At 40.0% G+C, this 20,171-nt stretch overlaps 1 protein-coding gene across 1 annotated transcript; it reads right to left on the reverse strand.

Moving 5' to 3' along the window:
• Positions 1-2,852: 2,852 nt before the first annotated feature.
• Positions 2,853-19,315, reverse strand: QPCT (glutaminyl-peptide cyclotransferase). The gene is made up of 7 exons (XM_068156011.1): positions 18,844-19,315; positions 14,654-14,800; positions 11,497-11,775; positions 8,041-8,217; positions 7,111-7,210; positions 6,564-6,680; positions 2,853-5,102 (listed from the first exon to the last, which is right to left on the reverse strand). Exons 1-7 carry the CDS (start codon positions 18,964-18,966, stop codon positions 4,957-4,959), a joined length of 1,089 nt encoding a protein of 362 aa, XP_068012112.1. The 5' UTR covers positions 18,967-19,315; the 3' UTR covers positions 2,853-4,956.
• Positions 19,316-20,171: the final 856 nt, after the last annotated feature.

The raw sequence follows: 20,171 nt of genomic DNA on the forward strand, positions 1-20,171 counted from the left end.
TTTATATTCCTGGTTTATATCCAGAGTACAGGTCAGTGATCACTGACAGTTCTTAGTCATTGCAAGAGTGCTTAACCTTTGGGGCACGCTTGGAATAAGACTGCCTAACTTGTTTCTGCTTTTGCATTATTGTTCTGTTGTACATCTAGGTGACCATATTTCTTCAGGGCCTTTCTCAGAGAGCTCTTAACTACTGCTGTTTCTTCTCTGCTCTGATTGCAGGGAAAGGCCTTGTGGAGATGATTCTGGTTTTTACACTTTCTCAATGCAGTATGTCTCTTAGTTTCCTAGCCAACACCTCCTCTGCACTTTCATGTTTTGGCTGTTAAGCAATGGGTTGCCCATTCCAATTGTTTGACTTGCAACTCAGGGTGCTCTCTATTGGCTTCCACCTTGTTTATCTGTACGCTAAGGAAGCCCCTTAATTTGTCCAGGGTAGTTATATGGAGCTGTAGTATCTCAGGGACTCCAAAGATATTATGTTACCTGAAGATAATAGGTTGGATAGAGAAATACTTCTCTTGCAGAACTGAGTTGAGAAAACAGCCTTTATTTGAATTTAAAGTGTCAGTGACCTCTTGACACTGGCTGAGGATTTAGTTTTCTGCATAAGGATGTTGCTTTCCCTTCCTTTCCCCCCCCCCCCCGCCTCCATTACCTGTGTTTCTTCTCAAGTGCATGGAGGAGGGGTCACTCTCGAAAACACAGCAGGGGGACATTCTTCATGATGGTAATCTTGCCAGGAAGCTTTAGGCTGAGGGTAGCATTCAGACCGCCACTGGTATGCGGTCCACATAAGCTATAATTAAGAGAATCTAGTTCTGTACTTTATTTGCAGTGAGAGTAACGGTTGTCTTGCTGTGTTAGAAAATGCCCTCCAAAGTTTGCATTTGAAGGTTACAGTGAACTTGTAATGATTGCCTGTGTTTCTCCAAGGTCAGTATTAGCTCAATAATCACTTTCATTTCAGTACTCTGTCTTTACATGCAGTCTATTACATGTGCCATTGCTGCATGGAAGTTCACTGAAGTACAGAACACTTTAACAGATTTGCTGTACCTCTTGGGTGCTCAACTCAACTGCACTCCACAGCATCTGCAACACCTTTGAGCCAGCAGAAAGTTTACAATGTAGTATTCTCCTGTGGCCTGTTTGAGAATTGTTCCTCACACCAGTTTCATAATCAAACACTTACCCTTTTTCTGACATTTTAAATACATTGTATTATATTGCTTGCATGCTTTCTTGTTTTAAGTACAAAATTAAAGATCCATTTTATTAAAGAAATGAAGCTGATCTTTGATTTAAAATAAGAAGGGAGAATCAGAATCTCAGAATTCTGAGTGCAATATAATCACTTTAACAAAATTATTTTTTTAGAGTGATTGTTTACAGTATATATCATGTGGAGATGATAAAGGTTCTTTTGGAGATAAGAACAGCTTTTTAGTTGCTTTATTGTTATGAATATATTAAGGATATTTGTTAAATCAGCACAGAGTAAAATGTCTCCTTTTATATGAGGAAAATAAAATCAATGTCATCCTTAAATGACAAAGTAATTTGTGTACAAGATTTTATAGTTATCTTTTATATACACTGATTAAGCGATGCTCTCGGGTGAGCAGATGTGTGAAACTTCAGAACTGTTTTGCTGGGTATGTAGACTGGGTCATTGTACTAATTCTGCAGAAAGCATCTTGACTACATTTTGTCTCTTCTAATTGTGTTTTGCCATTAGGTGGGCACAGTTGAAATGTGGTGAATAAGAACTGTCTTCATTCCTAGTGATAGGAATGCTGCCACTGGTTAGAGGGGAAAAAAAAAAAAAGAGGACTGGTGCTCACTATAATTTTTGTCTACCAGAGAATTTGGCATTGTTGCTCCTCTAGCTTGTTCCAACAGGATCACTTCCCTGTAGGCAACTGTATCAAGCTTTAGAGAATTTGCCAGGCATGCACTATTACTTCATCTTAAGAGTCTTGTGAAAAACTTCATTGTCCTGATACAAAAGGAACCTACTATAACACAAATATCTAATGTAATATGGGGGATTTTTTTTACACCTTTACTTATTGAGGAAATGGCTCTTGAGTTTATTCTTTTCTGCCTTCACCTGGGTGGTAACCATATACACCCTTGAGAGAATTCTGACAAGACCGTGACAGCCTCTCATGGGTGGTAGACTGGTTTTTATTATTGCTTTCTTCACTTGACTGGGATGTGACAAATACTATTCAAGGAGAAAATCTGTGCAGCAGTTGTGCAGATTTGTGTAATTATTATATTGGTTCAAATCCCCAAGTTGATTCTGTCCCTTGCTGCCACCATCCAACAGGAAAGAGAAGCTATCTGGGGATAGGTTCTTCAGCATAATGCCTGTGTCTGAATTCTGAATTATATATGCTGTGCATACTCTGGTCCTGTGGATCTTGATTCTTAATGATATTTAATGATGAAACTGAGATGAAAGAGAGACCAGTTTTGGTCTTTTCACTTCTCCTTTTTGTTTTCTGAGTATCTTACCAAATAGACAGACTTGTCTGACTGCTGCTTCTCTGCTTCAGTAGCAGTGAAAATCCACCTTACACCATGTCTTTAATGACTTCAGGTTCTTATACTTTTGAGATCTTACCTTCTTGGATTCATGTGGTTACTAGGCTGCTGTGTCTTCTCTTTAAGAGAGGTCTCTCTTTTCATGTACCAAACAAAAATCCGAGGGGGGGGGGGGGGGTGCAAAGAAAGGCAAGATGCCTGTGTTTTCCTCATGTTTTACGAACCACTGGATCATATTACACCAGCTTTGAATTAAGTAAACATAACTCAAAAGAACTGCATGCTCAGGCAGTGAGAAGTTAGTGACAAAACTGACATACTAGAGATTTGGTGGACTACATGACTAAAGCATGGGTTTAATGAACTGTAATAAAGATTATTTTTTTTATGAGGCTTTTCCCAGCAAACAGCAACCCTTTGATCCCACATTTCATAAAGGAGCCTCTTCTAAGCTAACTCTAAAATTCCTGAAGCAGAGTAGCAGCGCACACTGCAAATGCATACTGGTTTTGAAAACAGTACAAAGTATGAAGTACTACAAGAGTTCACCCATAAAAATGAAGCTAGGCAAGTGAGATGTAGTATTTCTGCTTATAGCCATTTTATTACCTTTTCTTGCCACTCTAGGAGGGTGTGGTAGGTAGGTGCCTTACACTGCTCAGAGTATTCGAGTTTCAGAAGATACAATGTAGTTGTTTAGAATGTTTTCTCATGGTCTGACATGGAGAATGATAGCAAAGACTTCAAATAGCTTTGATGTATTTACATAGCTGTACAGTAATATCTGGAAATAAACACATCTGTCCAATTCTTAGAACTTTCATTGTATTCTCTTTCAGAAGCCACATGCAGAATAGAGGCATTTCACACAAAGGTTAAAGTGATGGGAAAACGTAAAATGCTTTTGTTTCATTTTGAGCAACAAAACTAGATTGAATTTCACTTTCAGGTTGTCCTGTAATAGCAAAATTTTACTAATTTGTATTGCTGGAAACACCTATTTCTAACATGACTTTAAAAATGTGTGTGTAAACACCATGTCAAGTTCAGAAATACTTGCTTTAGGAGAATGGTGAAATACAGGCCAAATCTGACATGCCTACAACTCCATAGCTTATTTCTTTTTACAATCTTTGCTCAGGGTAGAACTTTATAATCCCAAGTTCAGAGAAGTAAAATACAAACATGTTTTCTTGTCGATTCATCCTCTACCAGCTTGAAAATTTTATACTATGTTTTTCTTTAAATGCTCTCATTGTTTTCTCATCAGTGGAAACCATAATTACATGGGTGGGTTTTGGATACTGTTCTTCTGGCTTCTAGTGATTTCATTCCAGCCTAGGTTTTTGGCAGAGTGTTGTATTAAATTTACTGAATAGGTCTAGTAAAGAATGTGAAAGCACAGGGTTCTTAAACTGGTGTCTTTTTCTCACACAGGTTATGGCTTGCCCTTACTTTTTGGTGAATTGTCTTCTTGGCTTCTGACTCTTATACTTACATTACTCTTGATAATTTGCCTTTAGAATTATTATATTTATATAAAACTAGTTCTGAAGTGATCACTTTCCTAGTATGATTACTTTTGATGCCATCTGTGTTTCAAACAGCAGGATTTGTTGTTTTTTTTTTCTTTTTGGGTTAAACTGAATGATTCTCACATGAATGAATGGTGTATGCTGGGGCACTGTTCCCACACGCTGCCTACTATTTGGTTTACATCTCCTGTGTTGCAGTCAAAGTATGATCACTCCCCACCACCCTTGGATCAAAAAGTATCCAACAAACAACAGGGGGAAAAATGAATTTGGGTTATTTTTCTGTGTCCTGGTGGCCTGCTGTCTGCATGTAAGAGTCACTGCAGTCTTCCTTGCAGGGGAAAGAGGAGAGGGAGCAAAGAGGATTAAAAATCCTTCTATGTGTCAGTAGTTCTAGCAACTCATTTCAGGATGAGAGGTGGTTTAGTTCAACCCAAAGGAGCAGTTTGGTTTAGTGTATCTTTTGCCTCTTCAGAGAATGTGGTACACATTTCCGTTGCTGGACACTGTAGAAGCTGATGGCACCTTGTAAAAACTGTACCTTAAAAGACAGGAGATATTCCCACTTGGGTCTTAATATGTGGCACAAACCAGTGATAACAGTCTGGAAAAATTCTGGTGGTTTTGACTGAGAAATAAAACAGGGAAAGATCGCATTCTTTCCAGGTTGAAACTAATACTTATTTAATGCTATATTACTTAGCTACATGGAACATTGGGCAAGGAACAGCTGAATCAATCAGTCTGGCAAGAGCTATCATCTTATTTTGCTTTGCTTTAGTGCTCTCCAATACAATTAAATAGCACATGTGAAGGTGGGCAAACTGTATTTAGAATAGAGTTTGATTTGATGCCATTTTGTGTATCACAGGTTGAGATATTCCAGTACAAACACCTGCAGGATTTTGATGAGATTGTCGATAGTGGTTTTGTCAAGGTTTTCTTCTGTGTCATCCATGGTATGCCATACTGCTGGAAAAGGGGATGGAATCAGATGTAGGACTGGAACCCCTGTAAGGATGGAAGTGAAATTTGGATAAGTTCTGTTAAGCCAACTGATAAGTTACCATTCAGCAATAAAGTCAAGTAACTATTCAGTAAGCTTCCTATAATGGAGTGTGTGTTGCTGCAGCTTCCTTTTTCCTTCTCTTTTTAGGAAGCCTATGACTGCAGTCCATCCATTTCATTGTATCCTAAAACTGGCAAAACGGCACCTTCCCTTCCTTTGAGTACTTTTTAAAGACACCTGTACTGAGATACTTGCCTTTTTTTGTCAATCTTTTGATCTTTTGCTTTGAAGTTGTTGATACTGAGTTTAGGAGCTGCAGAAGGGAAGGAAAACCAGCCTGAAGCTCCCCAAACTGAAAATTGTTACCATGTTCCTGTGACGCTGTTAAGACTGAGGGCTTTTTGAAGCATTTTTTTTAGTCCCCTCCATAAATGGTAAACAAGGGTTATGTGTTTTTATACTGCACAATAAAACCACTGTTAGACAAAAGAACTTCCACTTGAAATTTGCATATATAGATATATATATGTATGTATCAGGCCACCTATACATACTGCAACTTTAAGGTAAAAGAGAAGTTAAATCATTCTTCTGGTTCCTGATTGCTTTTTGTGGAAACTGTTTCTCTCCAGCCTCTTTCCTGTTTTACTTGTTTTCCCCTCTTCTTTTTCATACTACTAAGGGGTTTGCTTTCTTCATTAGATGTTAGTTACTTTATTAGGAAAGGGTTTTGAAGCTTCACCCCCATAGGATTTTTTTATATCCCTGTGCTTTTTGATTGTATCCCAAAGGAAAAGAATGAACATAGAAGCTAAGGCATAGGTGTCAGCCAGGAGAAATGCTTAGGTAGGGAATCTCAGGTTGAGGTATGTGCCCTAATTCCAGAACGGATTTCAGGCATACTGTGTCCTTCACTATGTCTTCTGGCTACTCTGTGGACCTTTCACAGCTGTGAAATCTTGATTCTCTTTCTGGAATGAAGATGTCTAATTTGAGTATGTGGGGTTTTGCAGGAATTGGTACCTTCAAATTTAAACAGGTAATAATAGCTTTACTGTAACTTTGACAATGAATCTTGAGAGATTTTTGAAGTCTTTGAAGATACGACACTCGAGAGTGTCACTGCTCCTGCAAATGGTAACCAGCCGGCTAGTGTAGCATGTAGTGATGTCCCATTGGATCGAAGTTGCTAGTTGTAGGACACTACTGCTGACAGAAATTTCCATTACCTCGGCCACTGGAGCTGTGCTCATGTGAAATAGCAGTGGTGGATGTGTTTTATCACTACTCTTTTTCCAGTTATGTTTTTCAAAGCTGTGACTTCTGGCCTATGTAAGATTGGATTTGGAAACGTGAAGTTGGGGCAAATAAGGTTGAAAAGCAGGACTGTATGCACTTGTTCATTCACTAAATGATGCACTCATTACTGAACTTACAATTCAAAGTATTAGAGCTACTGGTACCTCTTAGTAAAAATGGAATGTGGTCATCTTCAACTAAGCCTTGATGTAAAGTAGTTGGGAAATACTGCCTTTCCACAAGGTGATTCTTCAACAGGTTCATGTTGTGTAGCTCTTGCTCTGTATTTCACAATGAAAGCAATTATTACAACTTTTGGACAATATGAGGCATGTTAGCACATTTGAATTATTTTTTTCCTCTTACATGGAATCTTTTTCCATTACGAAGAAAAAGTAGTTGGTGACTGCCTTTTGCTTTTGTTTAGTGCTTGGCAGACCTCAAGATTGGTGCCATTACTGTCATCTTACAGAAAGAAAAACTCAAAAGTGAAGCAGTTTCATGGCTTCCAAGTGGCTGAGAATCTTCCTCAGTTTTGTGAATTAAATATTAAAACCTTTGTATAGGTTTAAGATGCACCAAATTTAACATCTGCATTATAAAATATTAGAACTGTAAAAGAATACAGCAATATGATTTACAGGACTTGATACATTCAGAAATTACACATTTCTTTTCAAATTCATCAACAGCCCATACCCCGCTCCTTACCAATTGCTTGAAGCCTCTGAAACCATCGAATAGTGTTTGGAAAATAATTGGGAAAGACTGGGTTTGGTGCACCAATTAAATCCAGTAGTACAAACAGGTCCTACACAAGAAAGAATCTTTAATACAGAGTTCTTTATGTTACTACACTAGCAGCCCCAGCAATGAAACCACTTGGTTCCTGTATAAGTCAAGACTAGTTTTTTGATAGTTCTGTCCAGAGATCTGGCTTTTCTACCATAATGCCTGAGACCAGAATGCAATTCAAATCTGATGCCTTTTGCTGTATTTTTGAGGAGGAGAAGGACTGGCAGTTTGGCTGTTCTTCAAGCTTAAGCAGAGTGTGTTGGTGTGTTTGCAATACATGTGCCGTATCTCTTTAACAGAAAAAACTATGGTATGTGGGGAGAAAGAGGAGAAAATTGCTTCCCCAGAGAACAACAAAGTTGGTCAAGGGAGAGGCATTTTATGAGTCACAAGATAAAGTGACAGAAGAAAAGTGTCTCAGCAGTGAGTAGGGAAACTAGAAAGCAGTACAGAGCAGACAACCACAATGTTAGTAGGAAGCAAAAGTAAACACGGTGCTTGGTGTAGTTTAGTGCTGAGCTAGGGGAGAATTGCTCATAGTTGGGTACGATGTCTGTGCTTTCTCCTAACCATTGTGAGCACTCTCTCTTGAGGGTGGGTATCCTACTTCATATTCTAATCTGTGTGTATTGATTTTTGTCTGTGATGATGACTCATACTTGCATGGAGAAGATCTAAGCAAATTTACCTGAAAAACTCTTGCCAACTGTTTTATCACATTTCCAGAAGCCTGTTTCTTCTTTTGATGGGGTTCATGTTTTCTTGGGAATCTGGCCAGTTACTAATCAAATACTAAAAAACTGCAATTTACTATTACTTGTTAGGGAGTCATTGAAAGCCACTTACTATGCCCTGCAGCTGATTTGTGGTTGTTGATCCAGGTGGATGTGGTGTAGATACCATTTTTTGAGCTAAATGTTGAGACCCGTAGAGGGAATCCGAAGGGGACCACCGGACAAAGGCTTCTTCACCATCAAAAAAAATGAGCCGAAGTGAAAGGTCTGGTCTTGGTGTTGAGCTGGTCTGTTGGAGGAAGTTAAAGTCATGTGACTGATTCTGGCCAAACCATTAATAAAGGACAAGTACTGTAGTCCTATAAGCAACATCAGTAGGGGTGTATTCTCAAGGTATCCTATGCAAACCTTCCTATGGCTCTTAACCACACTTTGTGCTATAATAGTGATTATTGATCAGTCATTATTATTTATCTAGCACAGTGACATGTTCTCCAGTCTGTTATCATTTTGGTTCTGGTTAAAAGTCTCATTTCTGACTTCAGTGGCCATCAGCTGAGTGTATCGAGATAGGTCTGCAAAACAGCTAGCACAAACATCTCAGATAATGAGGAAACCTATCAGAAACAACACCTGTGAATGCTCATATTACTTCATAATGCCACAAAGTCAGATTTCTGCTACAGCTGTGCATCGGTAGAGGTGAATTATGTAAATGGAGGTGCATTTGTAAACTTGATGGTTCTTTGAGTGACAAAGAGGAGCCATTCATGAGAAGAATGACCATTTCTTTTCCTTCAGGGGGACCTGCAACCACCAAAGCAATTTTACCTAAAAATTAAAGCACAGAGAGTGGAGTAGATACACCCTTCCCTTTCAACAGCCAAAAATATCACAACAGTAGAAATTGGGAATACATAAGGTTAATGTATTTAAAGTCACAAAGGAGGCATCTGTTTGAAATTTCTTCCCCATGTAGGAGAGGTTGTTTTTTTTCTCTCTGTTCATTAACTGAAGCTTTATTTGCACTGGCAGTGTCCCCCCATAATTTATAACATGGCTAAATCCAGTTAAGTTCTGCTATATGAGCAGTTTGGGGAACTGTAGTCTTGGCAGTTACTATAAATATTGTAACTCTTCTATAAATTAATATTACTTCAAGTGAAATTGCATGATCTGGTTAAAAAAGGTGGAGCCACTGGCAACAGTTATGTCCTGTATGGATTACAACTCCCAACTAGCTGGAGCAGATCCAATATAAACAGTAGTGGAAAGCTTCTATAAAAGTGTTGCTCATATTGGCAGGATTGTATTGATTATGCTCTCAGTCATATGTAGATTTCTCTAATGGTAATGCTTTGCTGTCCTTTGCACAGGACAGAGGTCTTTCGATAACAATCACTTTCATTACATTCTGAGGGAAACCATTGACGCTGTTTGAATTTTAGAAAGAAACATTTATTATTATTATTACTCTTTAACACATTTCCAGGTGTAAGTAACAGATAGATGGTTTTGCCCTTTAATTTTAAACTTCCTCTATATAACTGGAGAAACATCAAGATAAAAATCACAGCTTCAGGTCAAAGCATAAATAGATTTGGCTGAAAATATAACAAAGTCTGTTAATCTACTATGAGCAAAGTAAAAAGGTCATTGCTAATGTATTAAGCAGATGGGTCCCAAAGTGTATGTTATGAACAGACTACACAAACGGTACCCTGTGCAAAGTAATTAGATGACCTTTTTGTCAATTGCCATCATCTTGTTTCATAAAACAATTTAATCAAAACCTGACTGTGGTAGTTTTAGACTATGCCTTTAAAATTTATTACAGATTTTGAGCAGTAAAGTAGAAAAAATATACATAAATCACTATTGGGTGTGAAAAGCAAAACTAAAGATAATTCTGAATGATTCCATTGGAGAAATATCTGCTATAAGACTGGCTGTACCAAAACATTCTGGGGGCTGCTGCTTCTCATCTCTTCTCTGCTTGCTTTGTGCTCTGAGGGGAGACTAATCTGCTTCTGCCCAACCTTGGCTGCACTGTTTTGGCAAAATCTAACCACAACTTTCTCTCTGCTCCTTTCTCCCTTTTGGACAGGGGATGGGGGGATGGGCAAAGGGACAGCTCTCCTGGTCTTTGACCAGGGGAGTTTTCGTGTTGTTTGTTAATTGTAAATACTGTATATTTTGTACATATTCACTGCATTTCATTGTAGATTCTAGTTTTGCTAGTAAATACAGCTTCCATTTGCTTCCAGCTGAGCTGGTCTGGCAAAGTTAATGCTGGGGAGAAATTTCAACCCACCACACTGATGTATTACTTTTGAAAAAATTTTGGTCTTTAAGTGAGTGTGCAAGATAGTTATTTATGAAACAATCAGGCACATTTATTCTAAATGAAGCTTCTGAATAGAATAAACCAGGTTGGAAGAGACCTTCAAGATCATGTCCAACCCATCATCCAACACCACCTAATCAACTAAACCATGCGACCAACCACCGTATCAAATCTCCTCCTAATCACCTCCAATGATGGTGACTCCACCACCTCCCAGGGCAGCACATTCCAATGGGCAATCACTCTCTCTGTGAAGAATTTCCTCCTAACATCCAGTCTGAATGAAAGCATATGTATAAGAGGAATGATTTGCTTTGTGATGAAAACATTTACATATTCTTACCCTTCTCATTCTTAAATATTCTAAAGTCAGGGGGCATCAAATGGTCTTCTGGAAGCATCTGCTGTCAAGTAATACTTGAGCTGAATGTATTCCCAACACTTTGTTACGCGTTTGAGAGACTTTTTCTATGAAAGGTCTCTTAATGTACAAGAAGCATTCTTCTGTAAATATTGAGCCAGTAGGTGGCACTCATGAATCTGTAATCCTACAAGCTTGTCATTTTACAAAGCTTTTGGAGCTTCTAGGATCAACAGATTTTTGTGTCTAGCAATGCACTTTGAACCAGGTTTTCATAGCAACGGTAACACAAAGTGATAATACTCTATTACTTGACTGTTTTCCTGTACTCAGTCATCACTTGTTTCATAATTAAACTATTAAAATTGATTAAGGAAAACAAGGAAGAAAGTTTGACATCATTATGGAACATGAATGTAACTCTTCTGTACAGCAATTAAGTCAAACTGTGTCCCAGAAGAGAATACAACCATGACTTAAGATTGCTGATTTAGAAAGTAACAAATCTTTGTCAATGACCCTGGATGTTACTGGATATGATAGGAGCTTCTGAATAGGGTTTTGTGCCTTTAAGGTAGAAAGTAGGATACTTCAATCTGTGAAATGAGCATCATTCACATATAAACTATTATTTTTACACAGTGTATATTTATTAAGTAATTTTTAGATAGCTACCATTTGCATAAGAAGTTTTAATGCGGTAAAGCAGTAAATGCAGATCTCTGTTCTGTTTTTCTTGGAGTTTTACTGCAAGCATAGCAATCAGAGGATCAGGCATGCAGGGTATGGGAGAGAACATGGAAGTGCCCTAAGGCCTATTGCTGTTGCAAAAATAAAGGAAAACAAAACAAGCAAAGTACCTTGATTAACTGAAACTTGTTATCCAGGGCACGTGCCAGCTCCAACATCATGGCACAGGGCACCGCAGAATCAGTCGCTCCTACAAACGCTCTCTCCTGCCATTGACCAAAGAATTTTGAGTCATAGTGGCAAGCAAGTACTAGATGGCGTTTTGCAGTGGGGTCTAGAGTGCTGATAATGTTTGAAAATGTCTGATACCCATATGGTGTGTATCTTTGAAACGTGTCTTCTTCAATCTCCCAACCAGCCTGTAACCTTTGAAGACGGTGCTTGATATGCTGCAATTAAAAAAACAATTAATATTGCTTGCTTCAGAAAGTTGTCACAAATGGTCATTACCTAATTAATAGTGCCACTAAGTTGTTTCTATTTTTAAAAGATAACATTTATAACAAAAAAACTGTGATGGCTCACTTGCTTTTCCTTTTCCCTTTTTTCTTTGGAGTCTGGAGGTGCTTTGAATGACTGCCCAACAATATGACACGTTACCATCTTGATTCTAAAGTTTCTAGGCTAGTGTTCTTTCAGATGTAACCAGGACAAGTATAATGTTTACCTCTTCAAATCTAAACTCAATGGTGTCATTAAATTAGATGGCAGAACTGGCTGCAGTGAACTCAATGTGGCTATTTTGACAATTGGCACAAACAGATGCCACAGCAGCATTAAAAAATGCTGGGGCTTTTGTTTGATGGGGGTGTGGGTGGTTCATTTTTGGTTGTGTTTTGTTTGTTAGTGGGGGGGTTGTTTTGGTTTGGTTTCAGGTTTTTTTTAGGTTCTCTGAGAAATCTGCCTTGCAAGTGACAAGTAATTTATAAAGCTGTAAGAGTCTGATTCCTGTAAATTAAAAAATGAACAATTAAACAATTTTTATTAACTTTTTTTTGTGAAATCCTTTAAGTGCAGCTCACATAAAGACAAAAATTAAGACAGTAAATCTATGGAAGTGACAATTCATTTTAGCTATCTTCCTACTTAAAAAGCATGCATCTAACAGCCCCAGTTACACTTAGTACACAGTTTTGGAGGGCCATCTCTGTTGAGTAACTGATTTTTACAAGTCCCTAGAGTGCTTCTTCGAGGCAGATTCCTCTCAAATAAACATTAGGAAAAGCCTCTGAGGAGAAAAAAGAAGAAAACATATTTTGAAGACTTGTCCTGATCTTAGTGAAGTCAGTGGGAATATTGCCATAAATTGTAGTGCTAGAACAAAGTTCTGTTTTGTTTGTGGTCACCGTCTGAAAGCTTTTATGGTGTTGTATGGTCTACCCACTCTGTAGGCAGAGTGAAGGACATCTGTTATGGATTAAGAGGAATATATGTAAGCCCAGATGGAGTTCCCACTGTGCACTAGCTGTGAGTGGCACTAGCCTTCTCCCTTAAAGGAGTCTGACGTCTCTTCTGTGAATTAAAGAATTGTCATGCATTGGAAACTGTTGTGCTTTGACAAAGGAGCACTCTTCTTGTATTAGAAATGCTGTGTCCAGCAGGAGTAGGGAGGTGATTGTCTCCTTGTATTCAGCTCTGGTGAGGCCACACCTCGAGTATTGTGTTAAGTTTTGGGCACTTCAATACAAGAGAGATGTGGAGGTAGTGGAGCAAGTGCAGAGGAGATCAACGAAGCTGGTGAAGGATCTGGAGAATAAATCTTACAAAGAATGACTAAAGGAGCTGGGGCCATTTAGTTTGAAAAAGAGGAGGCTGAGGGGAGATCTCATTGCTGTCTACAACTACCTGAAATGATATTGTGGAGAGGATGGTGTTGGTCTCTTCTCACAGGTAATTAGCGATAGAACAAGAGGGAATGGCCTCAAGCTGCGACTGCATAGGTTCAGACAGGACATTAGGAAAGAGCAGTCAGGCATTGGAATGTGCTGCCCAGGGAGGTGGTTGAGTCACCCACCCTGGATGAGTCGAAGGGTCATTTGGATATGGTGCTTGGGGATAAGGTTTAGGGGTGAACTTTGTAGAGCATCAGTTATCAGTTGGACTTGGTGATCTTGAGGGTATTTTCTAATCTGAATGTTTTTGTGATTTCCCCACACACACACACAGAGGCCTACTTTAGCACATGCTGTTACCTTGTAACAGGATGCTCCTATTTTGAACCTGATTTATGGTTTTCTAGCCTAGGCTCAGCTGTTTGGTTTTTGGTTTCTTATTTTTCCCCTTTCCATTTGGCTGTTTTCCATTGTACAACTATAGAAACTACAAAATTAAATCTATAGACACAAGAGCATACACACAGAGAAAGCATAAAAAAGCCTGCATTTTCCCAGTCTACCAATTGCAGAGTGGCAAATAAACTTATTGCCATTTATAGGGCTATCTCAGAGCCACTGAGTTACTAGCTAAAGGGAAGATGAATACTAGTGGAGTATTGTGAATGTCATCTCACAACCTCAGCTCTATTGCTGTTTTAGTCTCCTTATTGGCTAATGTAATTCAAAGTGCATGGCACACAGCCCTGAAGATATCCAGGCTGTGAATGCAGAGCAGAGGTGTTGACAGGGCAGCAACCCAGTCATGAGGTAACAACTTGTGGCTCAGATACCAGGTGCTCAAGGTTTTAGTGGCTTGGGGCCAGGTGCAAACTGCGTGTGCTAGCCCAGCATTAACACACTGCTGTGCATGTGCCACTGGAGCTGCTGTGATACTTGGCCTAGCGCTGCACTTAGTGGAGTTGATTATCTCATCTGCCTGCCTGTTTGAGCCCCTCTGATCCCTCTGTGTTGATACTCCTATCTGAAGCATTATTAAAAGGGAATGTAGCAGCACAAGACCTCTCCAGAAGGTGTAATTTTTTTTCATCTCCAACTATGGGAGGGTTGCCAGGGTTTTCAACCAGTGACCCAAAACCTGCTCATATGAAGTAAAGGACAATCGTTATGTTGTAGTTTGAGTAACAAATCTGATGCAAGTTTTTTTTAACTTAAAACATAAATTTAAAAGCAGATTGTGGTTTGTGGTTTTTTTTTCATTAGCCCTGGGAAATAATGTCAGCTAAAGTGCAAGCTGTGTCATGTAGGTTCTAGGCAGTCTAGATCTGAACAATTACAGAGTTCATCTTATTAAATGGATGTGTCTATCCCTTTAGTGGGCGCTAAAAAAGAAATAACAGATATTCTTAGAGGTTTTCAAGAAACATTGTCTTACCTGGCGTACAAAATGGTTTCCTGGTGATCCCGGGTATCTTTCTATCAGGATAGGACGTAAATCATTCTCCCACATTATAGAAACATCTGTGTTTGCTGCCACTTTTTTAATATCATCAGAATGTAAAATTCTTGGTTGGTGAGAATACTGTAAAAGCAGAAAAATTGCTGTAACTATTACAGACCTTTATAACTGTAGTTTTCTTCAGAATTACAGTGACTAGGTTATACTGTGTTGCTTTAATTTACTGACAATGAAAAGTCATTTTAAAAAAAAAGGTTTTCTTTCAAAAATATTTGACATTTTCCAGTACTGTAGCTTCTGTATCTTTGGTTTCTTTGTAAAACGTGCTAGTGTTAAAAACATTGGAGAAATCTTTACCCACCAGATAGCTGTAAAACCTCAACCTGTGATTGGTTTCTCTCTTTCCTGGTATCTTAATTCCACAAACATACAGTCATGCCTACAATCATGCTACCTTCAAACAAAGTTTCCATTGAGACAAACACCAGAAGCTTTGTTGATAGTAGTAATAATATTTAGTTTTATGCTGTGTCTGCATTATGAGGTGCACTACTGTGGAGAAGTGCATAAAGTAGCTCAGTCCTAGAGAGAAGCTGTGTCACTGTGGCGGTACTGGCATAACTACGCAGCACTGTGCAGCTCATTTAGAGGTAGGTGGGGTATACACCAGCTTTGAGACCACATGGGTTAACCTCAGAATTGGCAGCTTGTCTCCTGCGACAACAGCTAGTAGCGCTACCTACCACCCAAGTGGCTTATTTTCTGTAGCTAAGCATGGACCTTTAGAGCTATTTCAGGTGACCCAGAATACTTGAGATGTACATCCTCGTGGGGCCAACAAATGCATGTCTTTGACATGTAGGAACTTTGTGTTGTTCTAGAGCAGTAGCTGCATGCAAGGTGGGAGCCCCAAGGACTTTTCAAATGTCCCTTTGGACACCTGATTTGAATCTATCCATGAGCCACTCCTGTTTTTATAGATTCCTATTTTACGCACTACCATAGGACACTCCTACTATATCCATTCCTTACTTCTGTCACAGAGACTTCCCTCTACTTCTCTCTTTCTCCTACTGAAAAATCCCAGTCTGGTTATTTTTCTTTGATCAGAACTGCCTTATATGATTGATCAGACCTGCTGTCCTTCAGTGTACCATGTCTACCTCAACCTTTCTGAGACAAGGAAAGGAAGCAAGTACTCCATAAATTAGTGTAGGATGATGGTATTTGCTATTTTATTCTAGTTCTTTCTTCAAACTGTTTCACAACTGGCTTGCTTTTGGGCTGCTGCTGCATCAGACTGACATTTTAACTCCATCACTGTACATGTAATAAATAAATATTCCCCCCTCACTCACGTGTGTCATTTCACATTTGTCTGAAGTGGGGGCTGAAACTCATTACCAGGCCATAAACTGTATTGACCCCCAGATCTTCTGCAGTCCTGTGTGATTAACCTGTTATCCTATGAACCCTGATGAATAATGTTAAGAAATAGAGTTTGCCTCACAATTGTTCTTCCCTTCTACTTAATTTCTGTGTGGGCTGAGCAAAGCAGACACAAGCCCAAGTATTTTCTAGACTTCACTTGTAAACATTTAATTCTACCTTTCTCTTTTTTTTTTTCCCAAGCCATTGATGAATGTGTGGAACTTTCCTCTAATTCCACTTCAGTTTACTAGTGAAATTAAGTAGAGAGGCAACACAAAGACACTGAGTCCTACAATTCCAAATTTAATACAGTATTTAAAGCTGAATTTTTAAGACTTTAAGGAAACCAAAATTTAGGGTGTGCAGTTAACATTTTTAATGCTAACAATTTTAGACAGGGGTTAAAGAAAAAAACCAAAACATTTCACCTGGTAAAAAGAACTTCTGCAAGTTTGGAAATTATATTGCAGAAGATGCATAAACTGCCTTTTGAAGGACTGTAAGTTTAATATGGTGGAATTTATACCAGCATAGAAACAGCACAAAGAGAAAATGTAGTCAGGGAGCTGTTCTGTTTAGGAGGAACACACTGAAGGAGGTGAGAGAAAACCTGAATATGTGCATTTTATTAGAGTGTAGGAGAACAATTTATTTTAGGAAGTTCAGAAAGTATGCCTGCAGCTGGACATGAGAAGGACTCAATTAGAATGCAGACTTGTCTTGCTTGTAACCACGGATCATGCCGGGAAACTGGGGTCATTGAATTACTTTGCAAAGAAACATCATCATCATCAATAATAACATTAATTGTACAGTACAAACATATCAAAACTCTTCAGAAAAGAGGAATAAACTCCCATTTCTAATAATGGAGACGTCTTCAAATTTGGGAAGTGAAAGGAATTACAAAAGTGATCACGAAATAAAGGGAAGCAGAATGAGATCTGTAGCTGGCTCATATCTTACAGTGTGGGTCAACCCTTATTTTCTCCATTGCCACAGCAGAGGCATAGCAATGAGAGAGCTAGCACTAAACCTCTTGTATTAAGCCGCATAAAACTGCAAGACTTCAACTTCTACAAATAGCCCACACTTACCTGCTGATTTTGGTATATTTCACCTTGGTTCTAACAGAACTTAGCTTCTAAAAACTCTGAGGTTTAGGATCTGAGTCCTTCTCAATGAGAGGAAGGGAAGGTCTGTATGGTGTAAGACTTTTGACTTCTGGCTTACACATCCCTTTACAGAGAAAGAACAAAAGTTGGCAAGGGAAAATAATTAAATGAGAAAGAGGAAGTGGTTCTTGGTTGGCATGTCTGTGTGGGCAGAAGAGATCACATGCTGTGGTTCCACAGTTAGATGGTACTACTTGCATCACTGGAAAGCAGATTGACTAGTTGGAATGGAATGAGCTAGCGAGTGTATTGGTGTGGCTCAAGGGGGCTGAAAAAAGGAACACTAGTGTTACACACTTGTATGTTAACTAGCATGACTACAGATTTAGCTTCACATATTCATATATGTACATATAGATATGCATACTATAGATGTATTGTTACAGATATGTAGTCTATACGTGACCTATATATAGTAAGTACAATTAATAAAGCAGAATGACAATTTTTCTCTTTTATTAAAAAAAAAATTACAACACTTATTTGAAGGAAGAGTGAATAAATCAAGGAGGAGTGGAATTGCTAAGGGGAAGTAAGTGGAAAGTTATGGTGGAAGCTTCAGTTTCCATTTGTCCTGAACTCTGATCTGTTAGTGAAGAGAATGTTGCCCTGGATTAGTGGAGTTCAGTCAGTTCTGGCTGAACTTTGATTTCAGCTCTTCTACCAACACTTGGGGATGGGCCCTAGTAGTGTATTTTCCCCTGGAAATTCCTGAACCCTTTAATTTGATGTCATTTGCCACTGTATGCTCTCTCATGATCCATGTGGTTTAGTTCCTGTCAAAGAAACTATGTGTTTCACAATCAACCACTTGATGCTATCACAGAGAGGTATCAGGGGTTCACTCCTTATTATTATTTCTTTAAATGCCATCTCAAAGCTGCCTTTTTCACTAGTTCATGGAACACCTGGAACTAAAACCAACATGGTATGGGTCTGCAATATATTAGAATATTATACCCTTTCAAAACAATTTTGCAGGTAGTTGTCAATGCCATCCCTACTTGTTTTTCCCAGCTAAATGTGGACCACTGTTTTCTCGGACTAAGGCACTCTCCTCTAAATAACTGTAACCAGCTTGAAAACTGGAGTGAATAGAATGTCATATGAAATGCAATTTCGGATTTTGATCCCTCTTTTGGTTTGCCTTCCCCTTTAATTCACTAACGGCCCTTGACAAAGCTTACTGCGCCAGCTGCCCGTTCGCAGGCGGTGTGGAAGGCACCGCTAACGTGACAAACGTGAGAAGACTTGTTCTCTGCAGCCATTAGGTCGGGGTGAGGGGGAAGCCATATTCTCCATCCCCACCGGCGCTGCCCGCAGGCGGTCCCAGCCCCGGGGCTCTTGCGCTGAGCGTGGGCAGTTGACCCGCGGGTGACGCCGGTGTTCGCGCCCAAGGCGGCATCACTCGAGGCTGTGCCAGAGATCACTCGAGGCTGTGCCAGGTTTCTCGGCGGGCGAGCGCGCGCATATAGCATCAGCCCAGCCGCTGATCCCTGCCTTCCCCCGGCAAACAAGTGGAGAGGCAAGAGGAGCCTGACAGGCGCAAACGTGACCCACCTTCTCCAGGGTCCAGTCTGCTCCGGTTTCCCTCCCGTGCACCAGGTGAAAGCGAGCGGCAGCGAGGAGGCACAGTGCCCCAAGCAGGCGGCCAGCGGCCCTCGGTCCCTCGCCCCCTGCCATCCCCTTCCTCTCTTCTTATGACTCTCCCCGCGGGCTCCCTTCCCTCCGCCTTCCCGAGTCCCAGGGGTGGAACGGGGAGAGCCAGGGACGGGGTTGGCGCCAGAGGAGGAGGCGGCGACGAAGAGAGGGAGGCAGAAGCGGACGCTGGCCGTTGCAGCCGCAGCAATACCAGCCTCTCCCCACGGCTCTTCTACCCTCCGAAACGAGCCTCAGCCCTGGCACCACGTCAGCAGTGCCAGGAGGGTTTCCTATGACCGAGTCCGAGCCCGCCGACGCCTCCTCCCTCCTCTCCTCCTCGCCATGAGGACGGTGGCTTTGCCAGCGGGGGCTCCCAGGGGCTCGTGATCTTCCCGGTGAGAAAAGCCGTAGCCGGCGATTTCCCCTGAAGAACCGTTTTGTGTTTCTGGGGAGAGCTCTGAGATGAACTGAGGCTCCGTGGCTCCATGTGATCTCGGTCCGTTTGAAAACGGGCAGCTCCAAGCACTTCAATGGGGGCTCCGTAGAGCGGCCTTAGGCTCCCGCTGAGAAAGGTCCTTCATTGTTCATTACTGGTGACCAGTCTGAAATGAGTGTTCGTGCAGGATGTGGAAAAGGCAAAGATACATAGATTTGCAAAGTGGTTTAATTTTTTTATGTCCTTCTTATGATCTTATTTTAGGCCTAAAGAGACAATGTTTACTAAAATTACAGAGCTGTTTTCAGGCATTTTAAATTCTGTAATTACACTATTAACTACCAATGAAGCAAATTTTGTGGTGAGGTTGCCTCTTTTTATAGCAGGCCAATTCAAATTATTAAACAAAAAATACAAGCTTCTGAGCACACAAGCCTTTCTTTAAGTAATTTGACGTCACCGCCCTTCCTCTGCAATGTCAGAGAAAACTTTTTACTGTATCTGCATCAGATATTCCTCTTAAAATTTCCAATGTTTACATAATTTTTAAAGTTCAGACTTAATGCTAAAACAAATTGGAAGAAAACAATATGAAGAAACAGAAGATTGTAGGTTCAGGGCCTGCCTGTTATTCTGTGAAATACATAGGGAGCTGGAGTAACAGTCTTGCTGTTCTTCAGCCTCATACTAGAGAGCTGCATCCAAGAAACTACAACTTTGCAATTATTCAAAGTGTCTGGGAGGGTAGTATTAGAGAAATGGAGCAATTTGTTGATATGCAGACTCTTACCTCAGATTCCACAGAATTTCT

This window comes from Melanerpes formicivorus, unplaced genomic scaffold, assembly GCF_026170545.1.
Source record: "Melanerpes formicivorus ecotype bairdi unplaced genomic scaffold, bMelFor1.0.p_v2 SCAF_2, whole genome shotgun sequence".
Taxonomy (NCBI): domain Eukaryota; kingdom Metazoa; phylum Chordata; class Aves; order Piciformes; family Picidae; genus Melanerpes; species Melanerpes formicivorus.

What these genes read in the sequence shown, in the direction of transcription:
- QPCT (XM_068156011.1), bottom strand. Translation starts at nt 18,966, where the DNA reads ATGGCAGGGGGCGAGGGACCGAGGGCCGCTGGCCGCCTGCTTGGGGCA. An exon ending in GAAACCATTTTGTACGCCAG is followed by an intron (nt 11,776 to 14,653) that starts GTAAGACAATGT and finishes TTTTAATTGCAG; the next exon opens with CATATCAAGCACCGTCTTCA. An exon ending in ACAAGTTTCAGTTAATCAAG is followed by an intron (nt 8,218 to 11,496) that starts GTACTTTGCTTG and finishes TTCCTCCAACAG; the next exon opens with ACCAGCTCAACACCAAGACC.